This window comes from Chionomys nivalis, chromosome 24, assembly GCF_950005125.1.
Source record: "Chionomys nivalis chromosome 24, mChiNiv1.1, whole genome shotgun sequence".
Lineage (NCBI taxonomy): Eukaryota > Metazoa > Chordata > Mammalia > Rodentia > Cricetidae > Chionomys > Chionomys nivalis.
Window position 1 is genome coordinate 7824692 of NC_080109.1, and position 23594 is coordinate 7848285.

The window sequence follows — 23594 nt, forward strand, 5'->3', positions numbered from 1 at the left end:
GCAGATAAAGGAGTTAGAAGACAATGTCTCAGACTACATACGCATCTGCCACAACTTATGAACAGCTGCAATGGGATCAGAGAAATCAATAGCGCAGGCCAATGAGAGTCAATAAAACATTAGCTACTAAAGTTGGGAAAGAAAATAACTGAATCCCAATGCAGTCTATGTTGACAGGTGACAATCAGCAGAGAATCACAAAACAGATCTTCAGTTGCCTAGAGGCATGCATTTGATCTGATTTAAATTCTGAAAAACTGCCCAGGGAGTGATAGATAGTGAAATCTGCATGCGAGCCCAGTGTTCCAGTGGTACTTTAGTACATCTGTATAATTCTTTTCCGAAACTAAACACAAAGTGATTTTATACTTCCTGGTGAAACAGTATAAATTTTAGTTAAGCTAGTTTTATTTGATAGATGAATTAAATTCAGGGCCAATGGGGGAGGGAATTATGCACAGGAAGAAATATCACCTGCAAGGCAATATGGGAGGCTGGAAAGGAGTTTTAAGAAAAGTCATGTTCAAGAAACCAAACCCATCAAAAAATGAGTTCTTGTTCAATTTAACATGGAAATAAATGATAGAGTGATGCTAAGGTTTATTTCAGATGGCTAATCATATTTAACCAATTTAGAAAACAAACAAAAAGATGGTGAAAATTAGAATAGTATGGGTCCTTTTAGATATCTTTGTTTAGAGTGCTCAGGATTTCTTGTTGTCAACATTGATCTATCTTCCACTTTGCTTAATCATCAAAGAATTGTACTATTTGAAAGGATTAGAAAGTGTGGCGTGGTTGGAGGAATTCTGTCAGTGGCAGTAGAGATGGGGGGGGTAGTGGAGGGGACTTTGAAGTTTCAACAGCCAAAGCCAGGCTCAGTTTCTGTCTCTTTGTGCTGTCTGCAGATCTACAGAACTCTCAAATGTGTCTCCAGCATCATGTCTGCTTGCATGCCACCATGCTCCCTGCCATTATCATAATAGACTAAATCTCTAAAACTGTAAGCAAGTTCCAATTAAATGGTTTCTTTTACAAGAGTTGCCATAGTTCTGTTGTCTCTTCATAACAGTAAGACAGTAACTAAGATAATCATGTTTCTCGCTGCCAAAGGCTTGTAAAGTAAAATTTTATTTAGGCTTATTGGACTTTTCACAAGCTACATGCTGTTGCTCAACAATGATAACATCGCAAAGAGATTAATTTTCTATAGTTAGAGATATTCCAAGAGTCTTTGACAAATATGGCTTCTAGAGATGCTTAATCAAAACAGGTAGAACTCAATGGATTTTATTTTATTTTTATTTCGTTGTTTGTTTTACTGGCCTGGATCTATCTATTCCTTAAGAAAATACTCAGGCTTTGTACAATATTAAGGCAGCTCATCCTACGAGGGACATACATGGTCTCCCTTTTCCCGGTGAATAGAAAATACTCTGTAGCAGTTCATTTCATCAGGAAACGACAGACATGCAAGCAAGTTCTTTCTTTCATGTGTTCCCTAAGTATCTGTGCTTTATTAACAAATGCACAACACAATATAATTCAAAGCATTTTCTTCTTAAGATTTTAAAATATGGAGGCTGCAACTGCACACAGCAGACCAAGAGGTGAGTGATCAGCCAGCCAGCTGGCCACGCCACTCTCTAGGCCCTCAGTACAGAGGAAAAATTCCAGGGCCTTCCTGCACCTGCCTCAGCTTCACTAGCCAGCCAGTAAGCAAGCTTCCAGCAAAAATGCTGCTTCAATACCCCCCCTCCCCCAATTGATTGGACCCTGTAAGCAACAAGGCCCATGCCCCAAATGCACCCCTCCCCTGTGATCTCAGAGGAATTTTGAAGCTGCCGCTGCACAGAGTGAACAAAGAGATCAGGTCAAGAGAGACCTCAGTGGTTCCTGACGCACAGACAGCAACTGCAAAGATTGAACTAAAAGGGAAAGACACTGCTGGCACCAATTGGAGGAAGAGATGGGTAGGAGCCAATGAGAAACTTCATTCAACAACCTACAAAAAGCAGCTTGGTAACACCAGAACCCCGCGGTCATACAACAGGAACACCTGATCATTGTAACTCAGAACAAGCAGAAGAAAATGATCTTAAATATAACTTAATGAAGATGATAGAGACATTTAAAGAGGCAATGAAAAATTCCCTTAAAGAAATGAAGGAAAAGACAAACAAGAAATTGGGATAGATGAATAAATCTCTCAAAGAAACTCAAGAAAATCAAGAAAAAACAATCAAACAGGTGAAGGAAATAGTTCAAGACTTGAAAAACTGAAATAGAGGCAATATGGAAAACATAATGAGGGAATTCGGAAAATTGAATATCTGGGTAAATGAACAGGACCTACGGATACAAGCATAACCAACAGAATACAAGAGTTGGAAGAGAGAATCTCAACTGTTGAAGATTCTATACAGGAAATAGATACTAGTTGTAACGCAAAGGATAAGGAACTTGTAGTTCTTGAATTCAGAGAAGCTAAGTAACAAGGAGAACCCTAAGAGAAACATACATAGATTTCCCCTCCCCTCCCCACCGGGAAGGGAAAAATAGACAAGATTTCCTGAGAAAATTGGGAGCATGAGGTTTTGGGGAGAAGGGAAGGAGGAAGGAAAGGGGGAGTGATGGGGTTCACGGATCAGTCCCACGTCTAAGTTTTGGTATAAAACTGTTTGGAGAATAAACGAGGAGGAATTCTTGAGCATATGAACTCAGGACTTCATGAGGGACCACTGAGAATCTTCCTCCCGATAAAGCCATGTGAGTTATGTCTTTATTCCCGCGCCTCCACGCCAGTCCAGAAAGAGATAGTTTATGTTGGGGTGTGGTCCAGAGAAATAATTTATGGTCCGGGCTAGCACCGGACCACAACATAATGGCACCAGACATGAGGAGAAGAACTAGAGGGACCAGGATGGTCGAGATGGGGAAGGACAGAGTCCAAGAACAAAGAAAGAGATTCTTGATTGTGGGAGCCATGATAGGGCTAGCAAGAAACCTAGCACTAGAGAAATTCCCAGGAATCCACAAGGATGACCCGAGCTAAGACCCTAAGCAATGTTAGAGAGGGTGCCTGAACTGGTTTTGCACTATAGTCAGATTGATGACTGTCTTAAATGTCATGATAGAATCTGCGTCCAGCAACTGAAGGAAGCAGATGAGAGAACCACAGTGGAGCATGAGGCTGAGCTCACAAAGTCCAGTAGAAGGGAGGGAAGAGAGAGAATAGGAGCAAAGAGGTCAAGACCATGATGGGGTTTCCCACTGAAACAGCTTGCCTGAGCTAATACAAGTCTTCCTACTCCGGCCTGACAGCAAGGGAACCAGCAACGGACCAAACTAAGCACTCTGAATGTGGGTGACATTTGTACGATTGGGGCAGACTGTGAGGCCACTGGCAGTGAGACCAGAATTTATCCCTACTGCTTGTTCTGGCTTTTTGAAACCCATTCTCCTTAAAAGGATACCTTGTTCAGCCTAGACAAAGTGTGTAGGGTCTTGGTCCTGCCTCAAAGCAATGTTTTGACTCCCCATGGGAAGCCTTATCCTCTCTGAAGAGTGGATAGGTGGTGGGATGGGGGGTGGGGAGGAAGATGGAGGGAGCAGGAGTAAAGGGAATGGGAAATAGATTTGGCAGGAAAAATGAGAATTTTTTTTTTAAATAAAATAAAATTTAAAAATGCATGCAAAATTGAGGTTACATGACTGTGTTACTGGAACGCTTATTAGATGTGAATTTACTAAGAAGGCAATTTGCATTTTAAAACTAAAGAGATATTTATAAAAATGTTATGCTAATGCATTTCCTGACTAATACACAGCTACAAAATCTTACTATACCAATACAAATGATTTTCACAATTACAACTGCCCCGTTGGGTACCTACAAACTGGTTGGATAGATATACAGCCTTCTAATAATTTTCCTCTACTCTGTATCCAGTATTCATTTATCTCCCTAGGCACAACAGAGCCCGAGGTAACATTGCAAAATGCACACACTGGACAGCATTTCAGTTTCACATACTCACATTGATGTCTTCCAAATCTAAATTATTTAGGACAATATTGTTCCTCTTCCATATGATAGGGGGTCTCAGGGCTCCCACAATGGCACAACTCAGAACAGCACTTTGTCCCACAGTGGCTGCTGTAATGGTAACTCTCTGTTCTTCAGGCAGACTCAGCTGGATCACCTCTGCAATAAAAATGTGTCAGTATATTAGTAAGTAGGTCATTTTCCAACATTAATTATTATAAAGTTTTTGAATGTGAGTGATTTTGGCTTTGAATTTGAATAACAGAGAAAAAAGCTTTCATTAAAATGAAGAAAAGATAAAATTGTTTCCAATTAAAGGTCAAAATGATATTTCAATGTAGTTGATTGACAAGCATCCTCATGAGGCAATGAACTATTAAACACAAAATGAGTATCAAAAGGAGAGTTACAATAAGCATGGCAGACTGCACCTGAAAGAGAAATAAATTATTTAACCACCAATTCAACATATACTGTGTCATCTTCATTGAAATAAAAATGCTGCTGCTTATTGTCTGATGAATTTGTACTGTAGTGACATGAGATCATTGCTGGGCAGCTTCAGAGAACAGTTGCAGAGTTACATGGGCAAACTGCATCATTAAGTTGGAACATATAAATTGACTCTAAGAAAATGGACTTATTTGAGAAGTTGTAACAAGAGACGAAAAATGAAAACATGCTCCAAATTTCACCAACCTTATAGTAATGAAGTTGCATTATGTCTGTTCTCACCGAGGGCTGGCACAGCAAACATTTTCCGGTTTTGGAATTTTACACTTAAACATTTCTCTTATCTAGTACTTATATGTCTGTCCATGATTATGTAGTCATGAGCACATGTTGGAAAGGTGAATATGGCTTTTCTTTTCTCAGTCCTTATCATCTAAGAATTCCCATTCATTCCCTGATGAGTCATCATTAGAATAACTAAAAAAGTGTTTCCTATTTCTGCATTCACCCGGATATGCCCTGTGGCTTCTGCTTATTGTTTAGACTCTTATTCTGATGACACACTATTTGAATATTACCTCTTAAAGTGCTATATATCGCAATTGACTGTGTGGGTTTACAGACTTTTTATGGGATTGAGTGACCCTCATTATGTCTTCTAATTTGAACCTGAGTAGTAACAATTTCTCCCTAGACACCTCTCATTCAAGGTTTAGGTTTTCTTGTACCTCTTCTATTAACCTTATCTCTCTAGAAGGAAAAAAATAGAGTTTCATATAGCATAACCATTCAACAAATAGATGTTTGGACTTTGCTTTTACCATCAGTTCAAGGCATCTGCTTGCCTTGGAAGACTGGGACTGACAGAAGGGCTACGCTCCCTTAAGTACACTCAAGTGCTAATATTAAGTGATTTGTGTGAAGACAGTACTGTCCCACAAGCCACTAACTGGGAAAGTCAGAAATAGACTAGACCCCTATTCTATTATACAGTATCTTGTCTCCAAGACAGGAAGAATTGTTATTTAGGTTATTACTGTTTTTCATTATCCAAGAAGTGGGCAAGATAGTCTTTAAACCAAAACCCCTATTACAGAGAGTTTCAGTCCAATATACTATTTTGTAAATTACATAAGAAAAATCTAAAAAATAGACAATTACCTTGCCGAGTCATTCGTATAGACAGTTTATTTTTTCTCAATAACGTTGACTGATACTTGCTTTTATTTTCTGATGCTTCCTGAATAATAAAGAGTTCAGAGGATATTTCCATCTGTTTTAGTTGATATATAGGCTGCCCTATGTATACATGTGTATATTTATACCCATATGTATAAACACACCTATATACATGTACCCATATTGTGAAATTCACATATACAAATAAATAGGCACAAATAAGTGTTATTACATTGATTGGAAATAGAATACTTTGAAATTTTCAGAGAACTCTGTTTATGCAAAGTTTAAAAAATTAAAAAGAGAAACAGTATAAACATAATACATACAGATAACTTAAAGACTATTAATAATTTTCTGTTTATTCCTGAAGTATAACATCTAAATTCCTCTTTAAATAATAAAATAGATAATAGAATCTCTAATCTTTTTTTAAATTATATTTATTTATTTATTATGTATACAATATTCTGTCTGTGTGTATGCCTGAAGGCCAGAAGAGGGCACCAGACCCCATTACAGATGGTTGTGAGCCACCACATGGTTGCTGGGAATTGAACTCAGGACCTTTGGAAGAGCAGGAAATGCTCTTAACCTCTGAACCATCAGTCCAGCCCCTAGAATCTCTAATCTTAATAGCATCATGCTACTATTGGATACTTCATTACTTAGAATTTAATTGCTATTAGGTTACCATGAAAACCTTTTCATCAACTCTTTCGTGAGGAATTGGTATGCTATTTGAGGTAGTTGTGATATATTATATTTTAATTGAATAACATGATTCTCTATAATAAATACTAACAATGAGTTAGCCTTCCAAAATGTATTTTAAAGAGGACTTATAATTAGAAAAAAAGAATTACTATTCAGGCAATAATAATATATACAGAAAACTTTTTCCTCTACAGTTTTACTTTAATTTATTTTAGAAACTTTTAAACTATTAACTGAAGTTATTCATTATTAACTAAAATTATGAAATAATTATTTAGTTATTAAATAAAAATATTTTGAAAAATTATTCAGAATTTTGCATATCCCCAGCTACATTAAAGAAATTTTATCCACAAAAGGAATCATTTTTATTGAAACTGATGCAAATCAGATCAACAGGGTCTTCCCTAGACAAAGTGAGCTGAAGTCCTTTGATCTAGGTCACATGTCTATCTTTAGTCTTGTTCATGTGATTCGTTTCCAGCATTAACAGTTAAGCATTTTTATTTTTAACTTGCAGTAAGAACACTTTAGTGGTGAATGATGTGCTTATACAAAAGGTAAACTGTATAATTATCATATCCTATTATAATATGTATGAATGAAGCTATCATTCAATTTAAAACTCTTTAAAATTTATCAGAATAAGGTGTGTTCAGTGTGTATGGGGTGGGTGGGTGTGCCGATGCTCGAGAGTATTTTAGTACTTGGAATTGTAAACAAAACAAAGATTCAAAGAGAAACATAATCTTTTATCTCTATGTGCTTGAATCCATAAGGATGATGGCATTCTGTGTTTTCTACCGTTCTATCCAGAGTCAGCCTTTGATAGTGATGTGCAGAACGTGGCTTGCAGCAATAACAGCATCATCTTAGCTCTCTCCCTAAGCATTTGCTGTAGTGATAAAACATTTGAATAAATGAGCTTTACGACAAAGCATGTGTAACATGTTGTTCAGAATCCTGTGGTCTTTTATGGTGACACATTTCTGTTAGAACCAGGCTTGGGCAGTTGAGGTAAGAGAAACAAGTTTAATTACTTCTTGAGCTCCACATGAGCCTGCTTAAAACAACAACAACAACCCTTCCCCACCCAAAAATCCAACCAACTAACCAACCAAACAAACAAACAAAAAACAAAAATATTCTTGTTAAAGGGAAACGTAAGTGGAATGCACCTAAGAATGTTTTGAGAAATTTGTATATTTTATTGACTCATGAATGTCTCATTTTCCTGGCAGCTTTCTTTAGCATGCAAGGAACGAATTTAATGCTCTGATGATGCTGTTTCTAACCTCATATTCTGAAGATTTGAAGACATGCCACTTCTACTGTAGATCTTTTTATTTTTGTTTGATAATCTAGCAATACAAAATCATGTAAATTATTAGCTTACTGTGGGTTACTAAGTACTTTTTCTTATCTTCATGACTAGAATTATGAGAATTATAAAAATGTATTTTCCGGCCGAGGAGATACCTGTCATTCAATCAAGAAAACATCCAAAAGAAATGGTACACAAGATGACCTATGCTTGTAACACCAGAGCTGAAGATGGAGACAGGAGAGCTTCTTGCTGTTGGCTAGTCCTCCATATTTCAGTAAGACAGGAATAAGACGGATGGTTTATGAGGGAATACACTTGAGCATGCCCTCTGTGAAAATTATGTGCACACATGTATTTAGGTACTCATGCATGCACATGCTCACACACACACACAAATACTTTCTCATCTTTCCTATTTTACTAAAGGGTACTTTTCTCATACAATATATAATGATAATGATATAATGATTACAGCTTCACATCAGTCTACTCCTTCCAGTTTCTTCTACTTCCTCTCCCATCAGACTCCACTCCCTTTCTATCTCTCATAGAGAAAAAAAGAAATGTTTCTCTTTTACAGTAGCTACATATAGACTCTACGGTATATATAACTTAGTGTACAGTAGTCTCACAATATTAATATCCTGGATATACATATAATTTTTATTACAATGAAGTGTAAATTAGTTAATTCAGTGATCTATCTAATAACATATCCTTCTCCCTCCTTACTTTAGCAAAAGACACCTGAAACAAATACTAATAGCATAGTGAGTAGGAAACACACCAAAAAAGAAACGAAATGTCCTAGATGGAATTAATTAGAGTGCTATGATGACTCAATATCCTGATTCTAAATAACTGTGAAATTTAAATGATTTTTTAAAATCAAGAAATAAAGTAATAATAAATACTAGTTTGGTTTAGATAGACAAAGGTATGCACTAATTAATTACAGTAAAGTGTATAAAATTGTAGACTAAATGTATATAAAATGTTTATATATGTGTTGCTTTATAAATCAAAAAATAATGAAACAAAAGAGTAAGTTGAAATTAATTATTTTGCCTGACACAGACTATATTTCATAGCTTTATGCATTCACATCAATGGATGGTGGCGCACGCCTTTAATCCCAGCACTCGGGAGGCAGAGGCAGGCGGATCTCTGTGAGTTTGACACCAGCCTGGTCTACAGAGCTAGTTCCAGGACAGATTCCAAAGCCACAGAGAAACCCTGACTCGAAAAACCAAAAAAAAAAAAAAAAAAAAAAAAAGTTGAGAAATATATGCCAAGTTTAAGTAACTTAAACATGAGTACAATTCATCTATACACTGTCTTTCTCACTCAGAGATGAAGTCAAGGCAAACATGTCTGTATAGGCATGCTTCCCCAAACAAGTCAACCTCATGTTTTAGAGATGCTTTGGATTATGGAACTGAGCAGGAAATTTCAGGTCATAGGATAGCTTAGCATAAATGCAATGCATACACACTTATATATTAAAATATCCACATATCCATTATGAAAAGTATAAATTCTACTGACAAGGAAGATGGATGAAAAATATTATCACCTGGGCAACATGGTATTGTTGTGACCTCAGTTTTATTTCTAATGAATTTAGGGACTTTCAGAAGATTGCTGTCTGTTTCTCTAAGTTCCCTATTTTAAAAATAGACACTGTGTCTAAACTTTTAAGATCATGTTAAAATTAAATATGATTGTGAAATGCTTATCAAGATAATTTTTTTGGCCTGATATTCAAATGAATTACAGGGAGTGAAGCTGTCAATACTAATAAAAAGCAGTTGATACATATATGGGTTGAGATGGGCACTAATTCATCATGTATATGAATATATTATTTTACATTCAAAAGTAACATAATTTAACATAAATTAATAAATCACAAGTACAGCACTCAGCCTCAGACCACAGGCTTCAGAAGCTCCTTTTTGATGTTCATCTTTAGAGCTAGGTACTCTAGGGATTATTCTAAAATGTACATACCTTTGCAAAATACATTCAATATCATGATGCTCCGTATTCTACAGTAAAAGAGCCTTGTAAAATAACAGAACACTGAAACAGCCAGCCATCTTTTCCCCATGTGATTTATTTCAAAATAACATATTGAAGAAATTTGATAATATATTCTAATAATTTGTGGAATATTAAACTTGTAATGTTTCACACGTAAGGTGGTCTGAATCTGACATGGACCTGTAGGCTCATGTAAGCATGAGCTGTTAGCACTGTTTGAAGAACTTTGGGAGTCTTTGGAATGGTCCTTATCTGGAGTAGATCACTGGGGGAAGGTTTTCAAAAACTGTATTGCTCAAGCATCTCTTTCTCTTGGTCAGTCAACAAGATGTGATGATCCACCTGGCACTCACAGATACAGACTCTGCCACTCCTACTGGTATTTTCCCACACAATGGAATAATAACAATAGCAATGGAAGAATCTCTCAGACCTTCCTTCTGTTGACCAAGGTTTCTGTCCCACCCAGTCCTGTAGCCATTCGTCTGAAAGAAATTCACAGATGTCTACTACATTAATTGTAAACTGGCTGGCTTATTAGCTCAGGCTTCTTATTAACTCTTATTACTTAGATCAGCCCATAATTCCTGTCTGTGTTAGCCACCTGACTTGGTACATTTTATCAGCAAGACATTTTCATCTTGCTTCCTCGGCAACTGGGTGACAACTGCAAACTGAGCTTTCCTCTTCCCAGAATTCTCCTGTTCTCATTTCCCTGCCTCTAGTCCCTACCTTGTCACCTGACCTGTACTTCCTGCCTGGCTACTGGCTAATCAGCATTTTATTATAATAATACAAGTGACAGGATACAAGATCATTGTCCGACAGCTTCTTTTCTTTGGCTTCTGTCAGGTATTTGGTCAGGACAATGAGAATAGTGATACAGTATGTTTTACAATTTTTACTCTCATTCAAATGGAATTCATATGCATCTCGGAGTCCTGTGAACCCAGTAATATAGTAGAATCTACTTTAGCAGATTGTAACTAGAAGCTGCACTGATTCACAATGAGAAAAATCTAGCATCCATTTTGGAAACCGTTTCTGTAAAGGGAGTGTAAGCAGTTCATTCACACCCACTTCAAAACTGCTTAGTGCCCCTGTGCTGTGTTAGGAATTGTTGCAGGCACAAGGGAAGAGTTTGATCCTGTATGTGTTCATTCCTGAAATTCAAATTCACTTTCCTTCTTTCTTTGCTCTCTCTCTCCTCTCTCTCTTTCTCTCCCTCCCTCCCTTTCTCTCCTTTACTCTCTCTTTGTTTTTAATTACAGGCAAGCAGATACGTAATTTCTACTCTGTTTCTTTCATGTGGTGAGACAATATTTTCTTATATCAAGTTATGCAATGCCTTTTATATTGTTGTCTAATTAAAAGACTTCTGTTAAGAGATTGCTATCTGCCTAGTGGCTCACTTCAATACTGTGAAACTAGACATGAGATCAGAGCATTGGCTTTCATAGGCAGCCAAACAGAGTGTGTCTATTTAAGAGTTTATAGAAAATTGATGTGAAGGCCCTGGGAACCAAGAGCAGCCTACTCATTTCTGGCCCCTCCTCCCTGGATCCAAAGATGGGCCTCAGCGATGCAAATGATGAAATAAATTTAACACTTCAACCAGAATAAATTAGGCTATTGAGGGTTGGCTGAGCTAATGAAAGTGCCAAGTTTATACTGGAGCATCATATCCTTTACTGACAGTGGGAAAGCATCATGATTAGTCACAAGCATTGGCTGTGACTCTGGGAATCTCCTTGGGGTACACAGACCCAAGGCTTCAAAGGGTTGTTGAACAGAAACACAGTAAAGAGACTGGATGATTCCCAGGTGGTAAAATTGATCTACTGGTGATCTGATCTTTCAACACTAGGGTCTGAGTTCTTTCTTTTTCACTTTCAAGGGTCTTATGAAAGGGTACATGTGACAAATTCTAGGCTCTCTGCAAACTTTTTTTCTATGTACATCAGTGCATGTGTGCAGCCACAACATTTATTTAGGCACACTGCAAAAGGATTGAAGTTTTTTTTTAATTATTAAAAATTCTTTTTATTTGTTTTTTAGTGGCTTTTTCATTTCAGCAAATATTCCAACTATGGTTGGTAAACCAGGCCTAAAGACCAATTCTGGCCTATGAAGCTGTTTTCCTGCCCTACAATCCACCCTGGATTTCCTTCTCATCTGTGACTGCTTTGAGCTAAAGGAGCAACAGATAAACATCTGCAAAGCCAAAAGTATGTACTCCCTGGAGCAGATGCAGCCCATTTAGTGAACAGTTCCTATTCATCTGTGTTTATTTAAATAGGATTCATTCGATTCTGCCCATTCTTTATGACTGAAACACTACACCGAGCTACCTAGAGAGGACAAGAAGATTATCCATATGCATGTGTGGGTGAATTCACAAAGCACACTTCCCAGCCACCAGGCAGCAGCCGCTACACAGCATGGACAGCTGCTGCACCTCTCACCACTCAGCAAACAAGAAGGGAGAGTTTGCCACTTGGCAATGCTTGCCCAGCATTCACATCTTTTCTATGTCTGATGTACGGGACAATGATCCTTTCTTCTCTCTTCTTGATACCCTGTCAAAATACTATTTTTCAGGCAACATTCTCAACCCAACATAAAAAGAAATGTTAATTATTTCATGCAAATCATTCATACTACTAATCTGAGACTGGGATCATGGATGGGTCTGCTAAAGAGTATTCACATGTTAATAGGGCTCATTTTAATTTAAATATAAGCTTACCCACCAAATTTTCAACAGAATACTTCTAAAGGAAAAACCTCCTCACTTTCTGTGGCTACTTGCTAGAACTCAGAAGGATCAAGATGTGAATAAGATGTCCTCAGTAAACTCCAGGCCTGCAGACAGTTTTATTCCTAATTCTAGGCCTCAGCTAACACCTAGGACATTTGTACTTTAGAAAACATACCACTGTCAACCTTTGAGACAACTTTGAGGTCGAAGAATCTTATCTTTTGACACTTTTATTATTGTTATTTGGTATTAATTAACTAAATTATTTGAAGCTGTTTCAATCCATTCCAGGGTTCACATACACCAAACAAGTACTGTACAACAGAGCAACATCACTGGCTCTGGATAGTTTTGTCATCCTGGGATATTTTTCTCAGGTGATCCCGTGGGATTCTATAAAATTCAATCACAGAGGGCAATGGTGTCTGCATTTTCTGCATTGGCTGACAGCAGTCCTTCCCCAGTGATCACCCAACAGTAATGAATGGCCAACAAAAGTGACTGGACATCCTCATTCGTCTCCCCTCACGTACAGCTCCCTACAGCACTTGCACATTCGCCAACCACAGCAGTAAGTACCCCGGAAGCCTTTTAGTGTAGCACAGTCTGCTGTCCTGATGACCACAGTTAGTGGTCATCTCACCACAGCGCCCTATGGTTTATTTCATCTGCTGGGCCACTTCTATTGGCAGTAAGTAAATATGTTCTGTTTCTCAAAACTTACCAATTTTTTTTTTCAGTTTCTTCACTCATTCTACTTGTGCTTCAGAGGAAGTTTACAAAGAACCAGTGAGAAACCAGGAACATTCATCGATGTCCCATAACTCTAGAAAGGCCCAGGACACAGAGAAATACAAATGTCCACAGTTATTTTTACCTTTATAGGCTGGCAATAATTTCCACAAAATAATGACAATTTTTATGTCAGGAGTTTATGTACATTTTTACCTACATACACATAGGGGAAGAGGACGTTAATATTTATAGACACTCGTTTCAGAAGTACACATGACTTTAAATATATCTATTTAGGTGTATCACAACACCTTAGTAATGTCTAGAAGAAATAACCAATGAATACTTAATTTAATCTTTGAAATATAAACATACTGTAAAAAAATTCAGGTATGGAAAAAGAGAGAGGGATCAGTTGGTAAAAATCTTCACCACTGAAGCCAAGCAACCCGAGTTCAGTCGCAAGAACTAGACTTCTGGCTTCTATGCTATGAAATATGTTACACGAGCTCATGCATCATGTTCACGTATGTACACGCACACTAACCACAAATATTTTTAGCAGTTTAAAAATGTGGATGGAACTATATCTCATGATGTAGTAGTTCCCCTTTTGAAATTTCATCAATCTAAACAAATATTTTATCTTTGAATTTGTTATGAAAATGTTGTCATGTTCACTAAAAACAAATCAACTAATAATTTTGGTAATTGTTATTTGACTAATTCTGAAAATAAGAATCTAATAAATGGAGGGCAAAACATTTCTCCAGTGTTCCATTATTACCAATTTAGTAAAAATCTAACTCATATGTTAGCCATTTGTTTGTGTTAAATAGTTACCAGGAACATGGTACAACTATCAATGAACTCTTGTGGCCCTCATGAGCATGAAACATGAGTCACACAGCTGCAGAGAAATATTTTATATTATCCATTTTCTTTTTTATCAAAATTTTCACTTTTAGAAACAGGGATTAACTGTATTACCACTGAAGCATGAAATTGGATGTATTAATTCCTGAGAAGTAAAATTATTAGCATTCAAATTATATAATAAGTTGTAACTCTCTGTTATACAATCAGATATAACTTGTTGCTTAAAAATGTAAATGAGTTTTAAAGTAACGTATCTCAAAATGCAAACTGAAAATCGGTCTCTAAGTTATTCTGATGAGATGCCATCTTATAGAAAACCTTTAAAAGTTGTTACTACATATGTATATAAATGATGAATGTGAATGGACTTGGTGAAAGTTACTGTTTCAATGGATGCACTTGGTTTACATTGAATGATTATATTATGGCTTATGAGGTACACCCTTGCTGTGGGGCACATTATCTGTATCAGCAGTGGGGAATGATATAATTGCAACCAGAAAACCACCTTAAGCAAGTGAAAACTGCCTTTTTGCATGACTTTGAATTTTAATTCTGAGAGGTTAATTATATGTTCTTGCTTTCTTTGTCTAGAATTTGGAGCTGTATTAAAGATATCTTGTTGGAATAGGTTAATAATAAAGCCTCAAAAGCAATACATGGGTGGAAGTTTTTAATTCGGTCAATTACCAAACACCATCATTCTAAGTAGTCCCAACATTATCGCATGACATGTTTGTTGTTTATAATAGACAGAATTCTCTGTTTCAGAAAATGGGAAAAATATGTCACATTTAAAAGCATACAGAATATGAGAAAACACTTGCTTTTCTTTGAACAGCTCAGTGTTGTTATAAAATATTTATAGATTTGTCATTCTTGTTACAGATATTAACTAATTTTAATATTAAATAATGAAATACTTTTTAGGAAAACAGATCAAGATAGAACTATCATAGAATAGTTGTGATTGGTTTGGTGGTTAATTAAAATAGTAATATTTTCATTCTAAATCAATCTAATGTCTAACTCCCTTCTTTCTACAAAATATTTCATTATTGAAAATTACTTCAGAATTGAAAATCTACCTCAACACAGAGGATTTGTATAAAACCAACATATACGTTTTGATAATAAAATTACAGATGCTCCTTGAACTACAGGAGATTTTTGTTTGTTTGTTTGTTTGTTTGTTTGTTTTATGAGACAGGGTTTTTCTGTGGCTTTGGAGCAAGTCCTGGAACTAGCTCTTGAAGATATTTCTTTAAGAAATGTGAAAACTAATATAAACTTTATTTAGTGTATATTATCAAGTGAATAAAGTATGAAATATTGGGGAATGCTCAGAAGAGGTTGAAGATTCAAAAAGAGAAAAAGAGAGAGAGACAGAAAGGCACAAGAAAGAGATACAAAAAGAAAGAGAAGAACCAAAGAAAGAAAAATATAATTAAATTGCTAAAATATTCCATCTCAGGGTAATGTAGAACATAGAATCAACTATCAATTGAGACTACTGTGCATCATTTAAAGCGGTCTTTCACTGTCCTATGGCTATGTGCTTGTTATCTGTCCTACAATAAATTAAAAATTATCATTGATGAAACTACCAGTGCTATGGGAACAAAATAGACCAGAAATTCGGGTTTAAAGCTGTCAGGAAGAGAAATACTGAATACTAGATCATGTTGACACATGGGAGATTTATGGATTCAGTTTGCATAATGGTCAGGGACAGCTGCTTCTTAAAATTTACCAAGAATCAACAGGTTTTAATTCAATATTCTCTCTTGTGATTTTCAAATGTCCACTGATCTTTTCAATGAACTTTTGTACTTTTCCTATTTACCTGAAATGTATTTTCTGATAAATTTTTCCAATGTGATCACAAAGATAAATATGTTAATTAGCATTCCTAGTTTTATTTTGTTATTGTGAGATAAAGTGCTGACCAAAAAAATTCAGGGATGAAAAAAAAAATCATTATAACCTTGAGGTAAGAGTCATCACTGCAGCAAAGCAGGAATTTGAAGCAGGAATCCTAGAACATGGCTTGCTGGTTGACTAAGGCTCATGATTAGCAAGCTTTCTTACCTAGCCTAGCACCAGGGAATGATGACCCCACAGAGGGCTGGACTCTCCTGTGTCAGTTAACAATCATGAAGATCACCCACATACATGTGCGCAGTGCAGGCTGATCTGGGCACCCCACAATTGAACCTTCATTCTCAGGTGCCACTAAGTTGTGCTAAGTAGATAGCCAAAACTGAGTGAGACTCTTAAAGTTGGCCATTCCCATGTTCTGAAATTTCAGGACATCAAGCTGCATGCTATTAGTTTATATTTGTCATTTTAAAATCCAATGAACATCAAATTTTAAAATTAAAGGAAACTATAAGAAATTAACTAAGGTCATAAGGCAAAACTGACTTAATACATAGACAGATGACAGAGTTTATACATATTTAATACAATTTATATTCGTTATCATTTAATTTATATATTATATTAATCAAATTAATTAAATGGTAGGGTTATATTATATACATTATAAAGTACTAGTGATAAAACTTACATAACTCACCTAAATAGGAATTAATTTAATTAAAGGCTTAAATATGACTGCTAGTGCAAAGAGTCAAGACATAATTACAAATCATCTCTCCTGCTTTTTCCTCAGCAAAAACAAAAAACAAAACAGGACAATGCTGTGAATGATCTTTTCCCCATTCCTCCAGCATGAGGAATTAGAGAAAAGAAAAGAAAAAAAGACAACGAAAAACAATGACATAACAAAAGCAGTATGCTAAATAGCAGAAATTAAAAAATTAAATTTCCTGACTTTAGGAATTAAAAGAATGAACCACCCTTCCTGTAAATTTTCATAATATTTTCTGAGCATAAACTATGACACATTCTTTTCTGGTATGAAGAACTGCTTTTAAAATTAAAAAGACATTGTTCTCACTGAGTTTATATTCCAGAAAATAGAAACGACATTATACTGGGAATAAAATATGCTTTTATTCCAAATCCCATCTTATTATTGTCCTTGAATGAAATTTAATTTAAAGACATTAGATATAACTTCTTCATGATGATTCAAAAGATATTTAGATATAATTCCATTTAACTTTTAAAAACTGTCTTTACATAAGTATTTATTTGTGGAAATGATGTTAATAATGCAACTCAGATTTCAGACTAATTACCTAGTGCTTTGGAATTCCAACTTTATACTACTCCTCAGTTACGATACCAGGTGCAAAGTTATGTTTTATTTCCCAAGCAGTGTGTCATTGGTACTGATGAGTGAGTACAGGTGGTGATTAGAATACAGCCACAGCACATCTGCTCAGGCCACATCCTGGAAAAACCTAAAATTTTCTCAAAAAAATAAAAGCTAAATTATTTTTTATGATTTTGACTACTGTGCTGTTTGAATTACGCATCTATTAGTAAATATTTTCTAAGGATAATAAACAACACAACAAAGTGCATTCCTGTGATTTTAAGTTTGCCTCATATTGTTTCATCTTAACTTAAAGGTCAAAGTTAATATTTTAAGATGCATAAATGTGTTGCAAAATTGGTTCATTAAATAACAGCAATCTTATTTTTAAACATTCTAGTATGATTGCATCTACATTAATTTTGGAGATGGGATTACTTGATTTTCTCCAGAATGAGAAACAGTAGCATAAAATGTTTTCTCTTGCACGTATTTGCTTTCTGATGAGCTGGCATTCTCTGGATAAAGTTATTACAATGTTTCAGATAAATTAGAAAACTTAGGAGAATGTTCAGAAGTTTTACACATGAACTCACAGTATTATGACTGAGTGAGCAAGAACTGAACAAGACTAAGACGGACAAAAACTTGGTTTAGATAGGAAAGGCCACTCGTTTCTGAGAAACTGTTAGGAATTGTTGACTTCTATGAAGAGTTAGTATCCTGCAGGGATCCAAAGACCCTTGAGAGGCAAGCCATTCTTCAGTAGGTGATCCTTGTGTAGATTAGCAGTTACATCATTATCAAATAACAATTGACTAATTAAACCCTATATCTTTAGTCCTAATGTGTCCAATTAATTTAAAAATATACAAAGAAAGCCATGAAGTATTCATTTCTTTTGATTTTATATTAATTTTTTTTAAAAAAAAATACCAATCCAAATTCCCACTCCCTCCTCTCTTCCCATTCATTCCACAGACTTCCCACCCCACCCCCCTCTAATCCTAACAGAGGGTAGGGCACTTTGCTCTGTGGAAGGTTCAAGACCCTCCCTACTATATCTAGGCTGAGCAAGGTATACATACAAAGAGAATAGGATCCCAAAGAGCCACAAGAAGTACTTGGCTATTATTTTTTTATGGGGGGAGCTTTTATCACTACACATATATATGAACACTCTGTTCACACCATAGGGTATATTACTGTTTTATATATCAATATAGTGGGCAAAAAGTAGAATTACTTTTAGCAGAAATAAAATTGTTTGCCTGAGAAAATTCTTGTTATTTTTCCGCAATAAAAATACTGAATTCCCCATTCCATGTGTAAAAGTTTCCTCACACAATAAAGTCTGTAGAGAAAACTGTTGTTTATAATACAGCGACTTTGCAAAGTTCCATAGACTCTGCTCTGAGTGCCTAAATTCATTTCAGAACAGGCAAAAACAATTTGAAATGGGCCTAGTTTGACTTGTGTTATCCTGTGATTTAAAATGCATCTGAGTCAATCAGCATTACCAAAACTATATGAATGGGTCATTATCACATCGATCATATACTAAAATAATGTTCTGTGTTTATTTACATGAAATGTATTTAAATTGAATTTCATACGCCCTCTTTTTCAGTTTTATATAGTAAGAAAAGCTAGAATAGACATCCTGCAAGTTTTATACAAAAGCATTATTTTATGAAAATTTTGTAAATAAAAAAATCACGTAATCCCTCCTCCCTCTCTTCAAGTGAACTCCTCGAGCTCGGATCAATGTTTGGCTGTGGATCTCTGCATCTGCTTCCATCAGGCACTGGATGAAGGCTCTATGATGACAATTAGGGCATTCACCAATCCAATTACAGGAAAAGTCCAGTTCAGGCACCTCTCCACTACGCTAGCAGTCTTAGCTGGGGTTAATCTTGTGGATTCCTATGAATTTGCCTAGGACCAGGTTTCTTCCTAACCCCGTAATGGCCCTCTCTATCAAGATATCTCTTTCGTTACTCTCCCCCTTCATAATGCCCCCAACTCAACCATCCTGATTCCTCATGTTCCCATCCATCCATACCCTCTGGAAACCCACAGAGACGGCTGACCTTGGTAGTGGGAGCTCACGGACTCTAGACACACAGCTAGGGAGCTGGCATGGGAATATCTTAAGCCCTCTGCCTCTGGGTGACAGTTGTGTATCTGTTCTTTTGTGGGGCCCCTATCAGTGGGACCAGGACCTGGCACAGATGCATGACCTAGCTCTTTGGAACCAATTCCCTCTGGTGAGATGCCTTGTTCAACCTTGATGCAGGGGGACAAGCTTGATGCTGCCATACCTTGGTGGTTTCCCAAGGGATGTCTTACCCCTTCTGAATGGAGATGAAGGAGGAATGTGGGGGATGAGATGGGGATAGGGAACAGGAGGAGAAAAGGCAGAGGAAACTGTGGTTGACATGCAAAATAAAATAAATTAAAAAATAAATAAATTCAATCAAACCAGAAAAATAAAATGTCACATCTGACAAATTTTGTGATTTTAAAGTGGTCAATTCATTGCATTTCATGCATTCACATATTGTACAAACAAACCTGTCAATATTTTCAAACCTTGTGATGACTTAACAGGACATGTCTACTAAGCATTCAACCCTAATCCTACCGCTCACGCACCCACGGGACACTCATCGACTTTCTCAATCTGTTCCAAAACCTGATCAAAATCATGTACATTCAGTAAGTCATCTCTTTCTCATTGTTTTTCTGATCACAATTTTTATAAAATGTACCTAAATTATAGCTTAAATTTTCAATCCATACATAGAGAGTTGGATAACGCCCATACTGCATTTATATGCTGGACATGCATTGTGTACTCATTTTAGGTGAATATTTTGAGCATTTTTACATTCTTACCACTTTTGACGGGACTGTTATAAACTTTAAAGAACAAGTACTTTTGGAGTTTTTTTCTTGCTTCCTAAGGAATATATAAAGCATGGAATTGCTGGCCATATGGTAATGGCTGAAGGTTTCGAGGAGCCCCCAATGTTTCTTCACCGTCTGATCTAGTTCACTTTGCCACTAGTGAAACACTGGAGCTGCTGTGTCAGTGCAGGCTTGCCAAATTATTTTCTATTTTTTGACTGCAGCAATCCCGGCAGGTGCACAGTGCTATAGAATTTGGAATTTGAATTGAACCTCTTTACAAAATGAATGATACTTAACTAGTTTTCAGGTGCTTGTTACACTTGCATTTCTCTTTTGGATGTCTATTCAAGTCATTGGCTGTTTTTCTTTGGGATGTATGGCCTTTTATTAATTACACAACACATACTTATGCATATGAACACATACACACACACACACAGACACACACACACACACACACACACACACATATATATATATTGAGACATGTGTGTTATATATCATGGATGAGAGTCAGAGACCAATTTTAAGCGCTATCAAAATTTCTTAATTCTTTATTTACAATTAAACCAAATATTATTCCTACTGTATAATGTATTTGTCTAAATGTTGATCTTGAGACAATGCCATGCTTTTTTGATTGTTATAATTTTTTAGATTTGAAAATAAAATGTATGGGTTTTCAAATTCCTTTCTATTTTTAATTTTGTTCTTGTTAGTAAAATGTTGATAGTTAATGTAAGCTTAAAGAATTAAAAGTTCAATAGGGATTGCCCTCAGTTTTCATGTTAGGTGGATTACAATAGATTGTCCACTATATAGTACAAAACTTCACATTATGTGCCATAGTTTTTCTTCTGTAACAATATTTAATTTGTTAATCAGCTTCATAACTTTCTGTGCATTACTCAAATATCATATACAGGCAACTAGCTGTTTAGTTCTTCTTTGCCTTCATGTGCACCTTCCTTACAGTGGGACCAAGAGCTCACCCTTGTTTTGATGTGAACAGGAAAAACTTTAATCTTTTATCATTAAATAGACTATTAACTATATTATTTCAATAAATACTGTTGATATACTGAGGAAATTACATCTATCTGTAGTTTCGTAAATATTTTAAAATAAAAAACTGCTTAGCTTTTGTCAAATACTTTCTCAATACTGATTGAAGTGTTATAATATCTGTAGTCATTTCTCTTGAGCCTATTGTAATGGTATATGCCTTTATTTTTTTTTACATGTTACTTGTTATTGATAAAATTAGATGTTCTCAAAATCCATTTGTTAAAATCTCAGTCCTTCAGTACAACAGACAATGACTACTGTAAGAAACAGGGTCTTCAAAGAGATGGTTTAAAATATTAGAGAATCTGAAAAGTTCAAGTGACACCATGAGAGTTGGCTCCAATTTAGGTGGTGATGAGGGACTAGATACCTGGGGCCAGGAGAAAAAAGACAAGGTGGATAATCACAGTAGGAGGAGCATGTGAAAAAACCCTAAGTCTTCAGCTGCACAGTCCTGTGCAAGTGATGAAGAGGGCTTCTGAGGAACAACCTGATCATTATTAATCCCTGACATCAATCTCCGGAAGACAGTCATCATCTTTCGATAAGTCAATAACCATGTGACATTTTCTTCAGACAACTTATGTATACTAACATGACTATAAATTTATTGTATGAATTATAGGTAGCTGTGCATAATAACCATTTTAACATCTGCTGGACTTGCTTTTTCATATTTCACAAAAATGCTTCATGTGAATTTCCATGACAAATATTAATTTATGGCTCTCCCTTTTTCAGTGCACATTTGACTTTTGTAAAACAGTGATTGTTTCCAAAGGAATGTGATATAGTGATACTTTATAAAACTCAGCAGATGCATCAACACAGTCCCAGTACATCTGATTTGTCTTCCTGTTTAACCTGCATCACCAAGTCATGGTAGCAGTGTAGACAACAGATAGAAACACGGGAGCTATCTGAAAGAGTAAATTTCTCAACATTTACTAACCTTCATTTGTCATAGAATCCCACCACCACCACCACCAAATTTGTATTCAATGAAATGGATGTTTCTGAAAACACATGTGAGCTCAGTAGACGTTCTGCGAAAGCAGACTTCCAGGAGATGCTTACTCCAGCACGTCTGTAAAATTCTATCTTGTCATATTGAGAGCAATAAAGAAAAATAGAAGCAAATCAATGAGAAAGTCTGGAAATCGATAAAGAGAAATGAAAACCTAGAGTTAAATCAAAAGTGAGACAAAGTGAACCAAAAGAAGGAGATAAATGGTTCGACAGGCAGTTTGAAATTCAAGAAACTGATTAAAGAAAAGTATTAACACTTGTTCCTCAAAATAATGACAGTTTATATATGTAAGCAAAAAACTTTTATTTTTAACTACCAGTTATTTTTAGGTTTGATTTACTAAGTAGACATTTTTATGTGCAAAAAGAGTAAAAAAGTCTACTGAAAATAGGGAAAGAATACTTAAAATCATATTGAAATTCTGTGAAGTACATTCCAATTTATGTTGTTTTTCTACATATACGCATGGATTTTTAAATGTATGCAGCATTCTATACATTTTAATATGAATAAGACATAAATAATTTTACTGAATACGTCTTGCAATTACAAAATCTCTTAACAAGGGCATAATTCTCAATTTCTTATTGCTTTCTCAATTTCTAATTCACAGCTTTCACAAAATAACAATGCATCTCAAAACTTATTAATTATTCCAATAAAGCATATATATTAATCTCTGAAATAAGATTGCATTAATCTTTTATTCATCTGTTTACTGTAGAATGTAAGGTTTAGAAAGCTTGAACTCACAAAATCCTTTAACCTAAGACACTGCATGTTTAATGAGTATGCATTGTGTACTTATCCATAACTAGATGCATTGTGCTACTTGGCATTGTTTGTAAAAGGAAAAGAAATCCTTCAATGAAAAAAATTATTTCAAAGAATTTCAAGTTTTATTTGGCAACTAAGTTGCCAAAGGGGTAAAAAGCTCCCCACTGTCAAACATCTTCAAGACAGATTGATTGTCAACAACTTTCTTTCCACTGAGAGTTATAAGTCTCTAATAACAAAAGATAATCCTGACATTTCCAACAACATGGATGGCACCGAAAAGCTTTATGCTAAGCAAGAAAATCAGACACAGAAGAGTAAGTATAACATGATCCCACTTGGGAAAAGAATATAAAATAGCCAAAATTACAGAAGCATCAAAAATAATTTTGATTTCCTGGGGTACAGGGCTGCACAAAAGCAGAAGAA

The 23594-nt window shown here is 35.7% G+C and overlaps 1 protein-coding gene across 2 annotated transcripts in view; it reads right to left on the reverse strand.

Annotated features, from left to right (window-relative positions):
- The window catches only part of Fstl5 (follistatin like 5), a 402285-nt gene that overhangs the window by 146397 nt on the left and 232294 nt on the right, over nt 1-23594 (reverse strand). For both annotated transcript variants that reach the window (XM_057756992.1, XM_057756991.1), the window contains exon 7: nt 4041-4207. In XM_057756992.1, coding sequence (XP_057612975.1) covers nt 4041-4207 — 167 coding nt within the window. The remainder of the gene's footprint in view (nt 1-4040; nt 4208-23594) is intronic.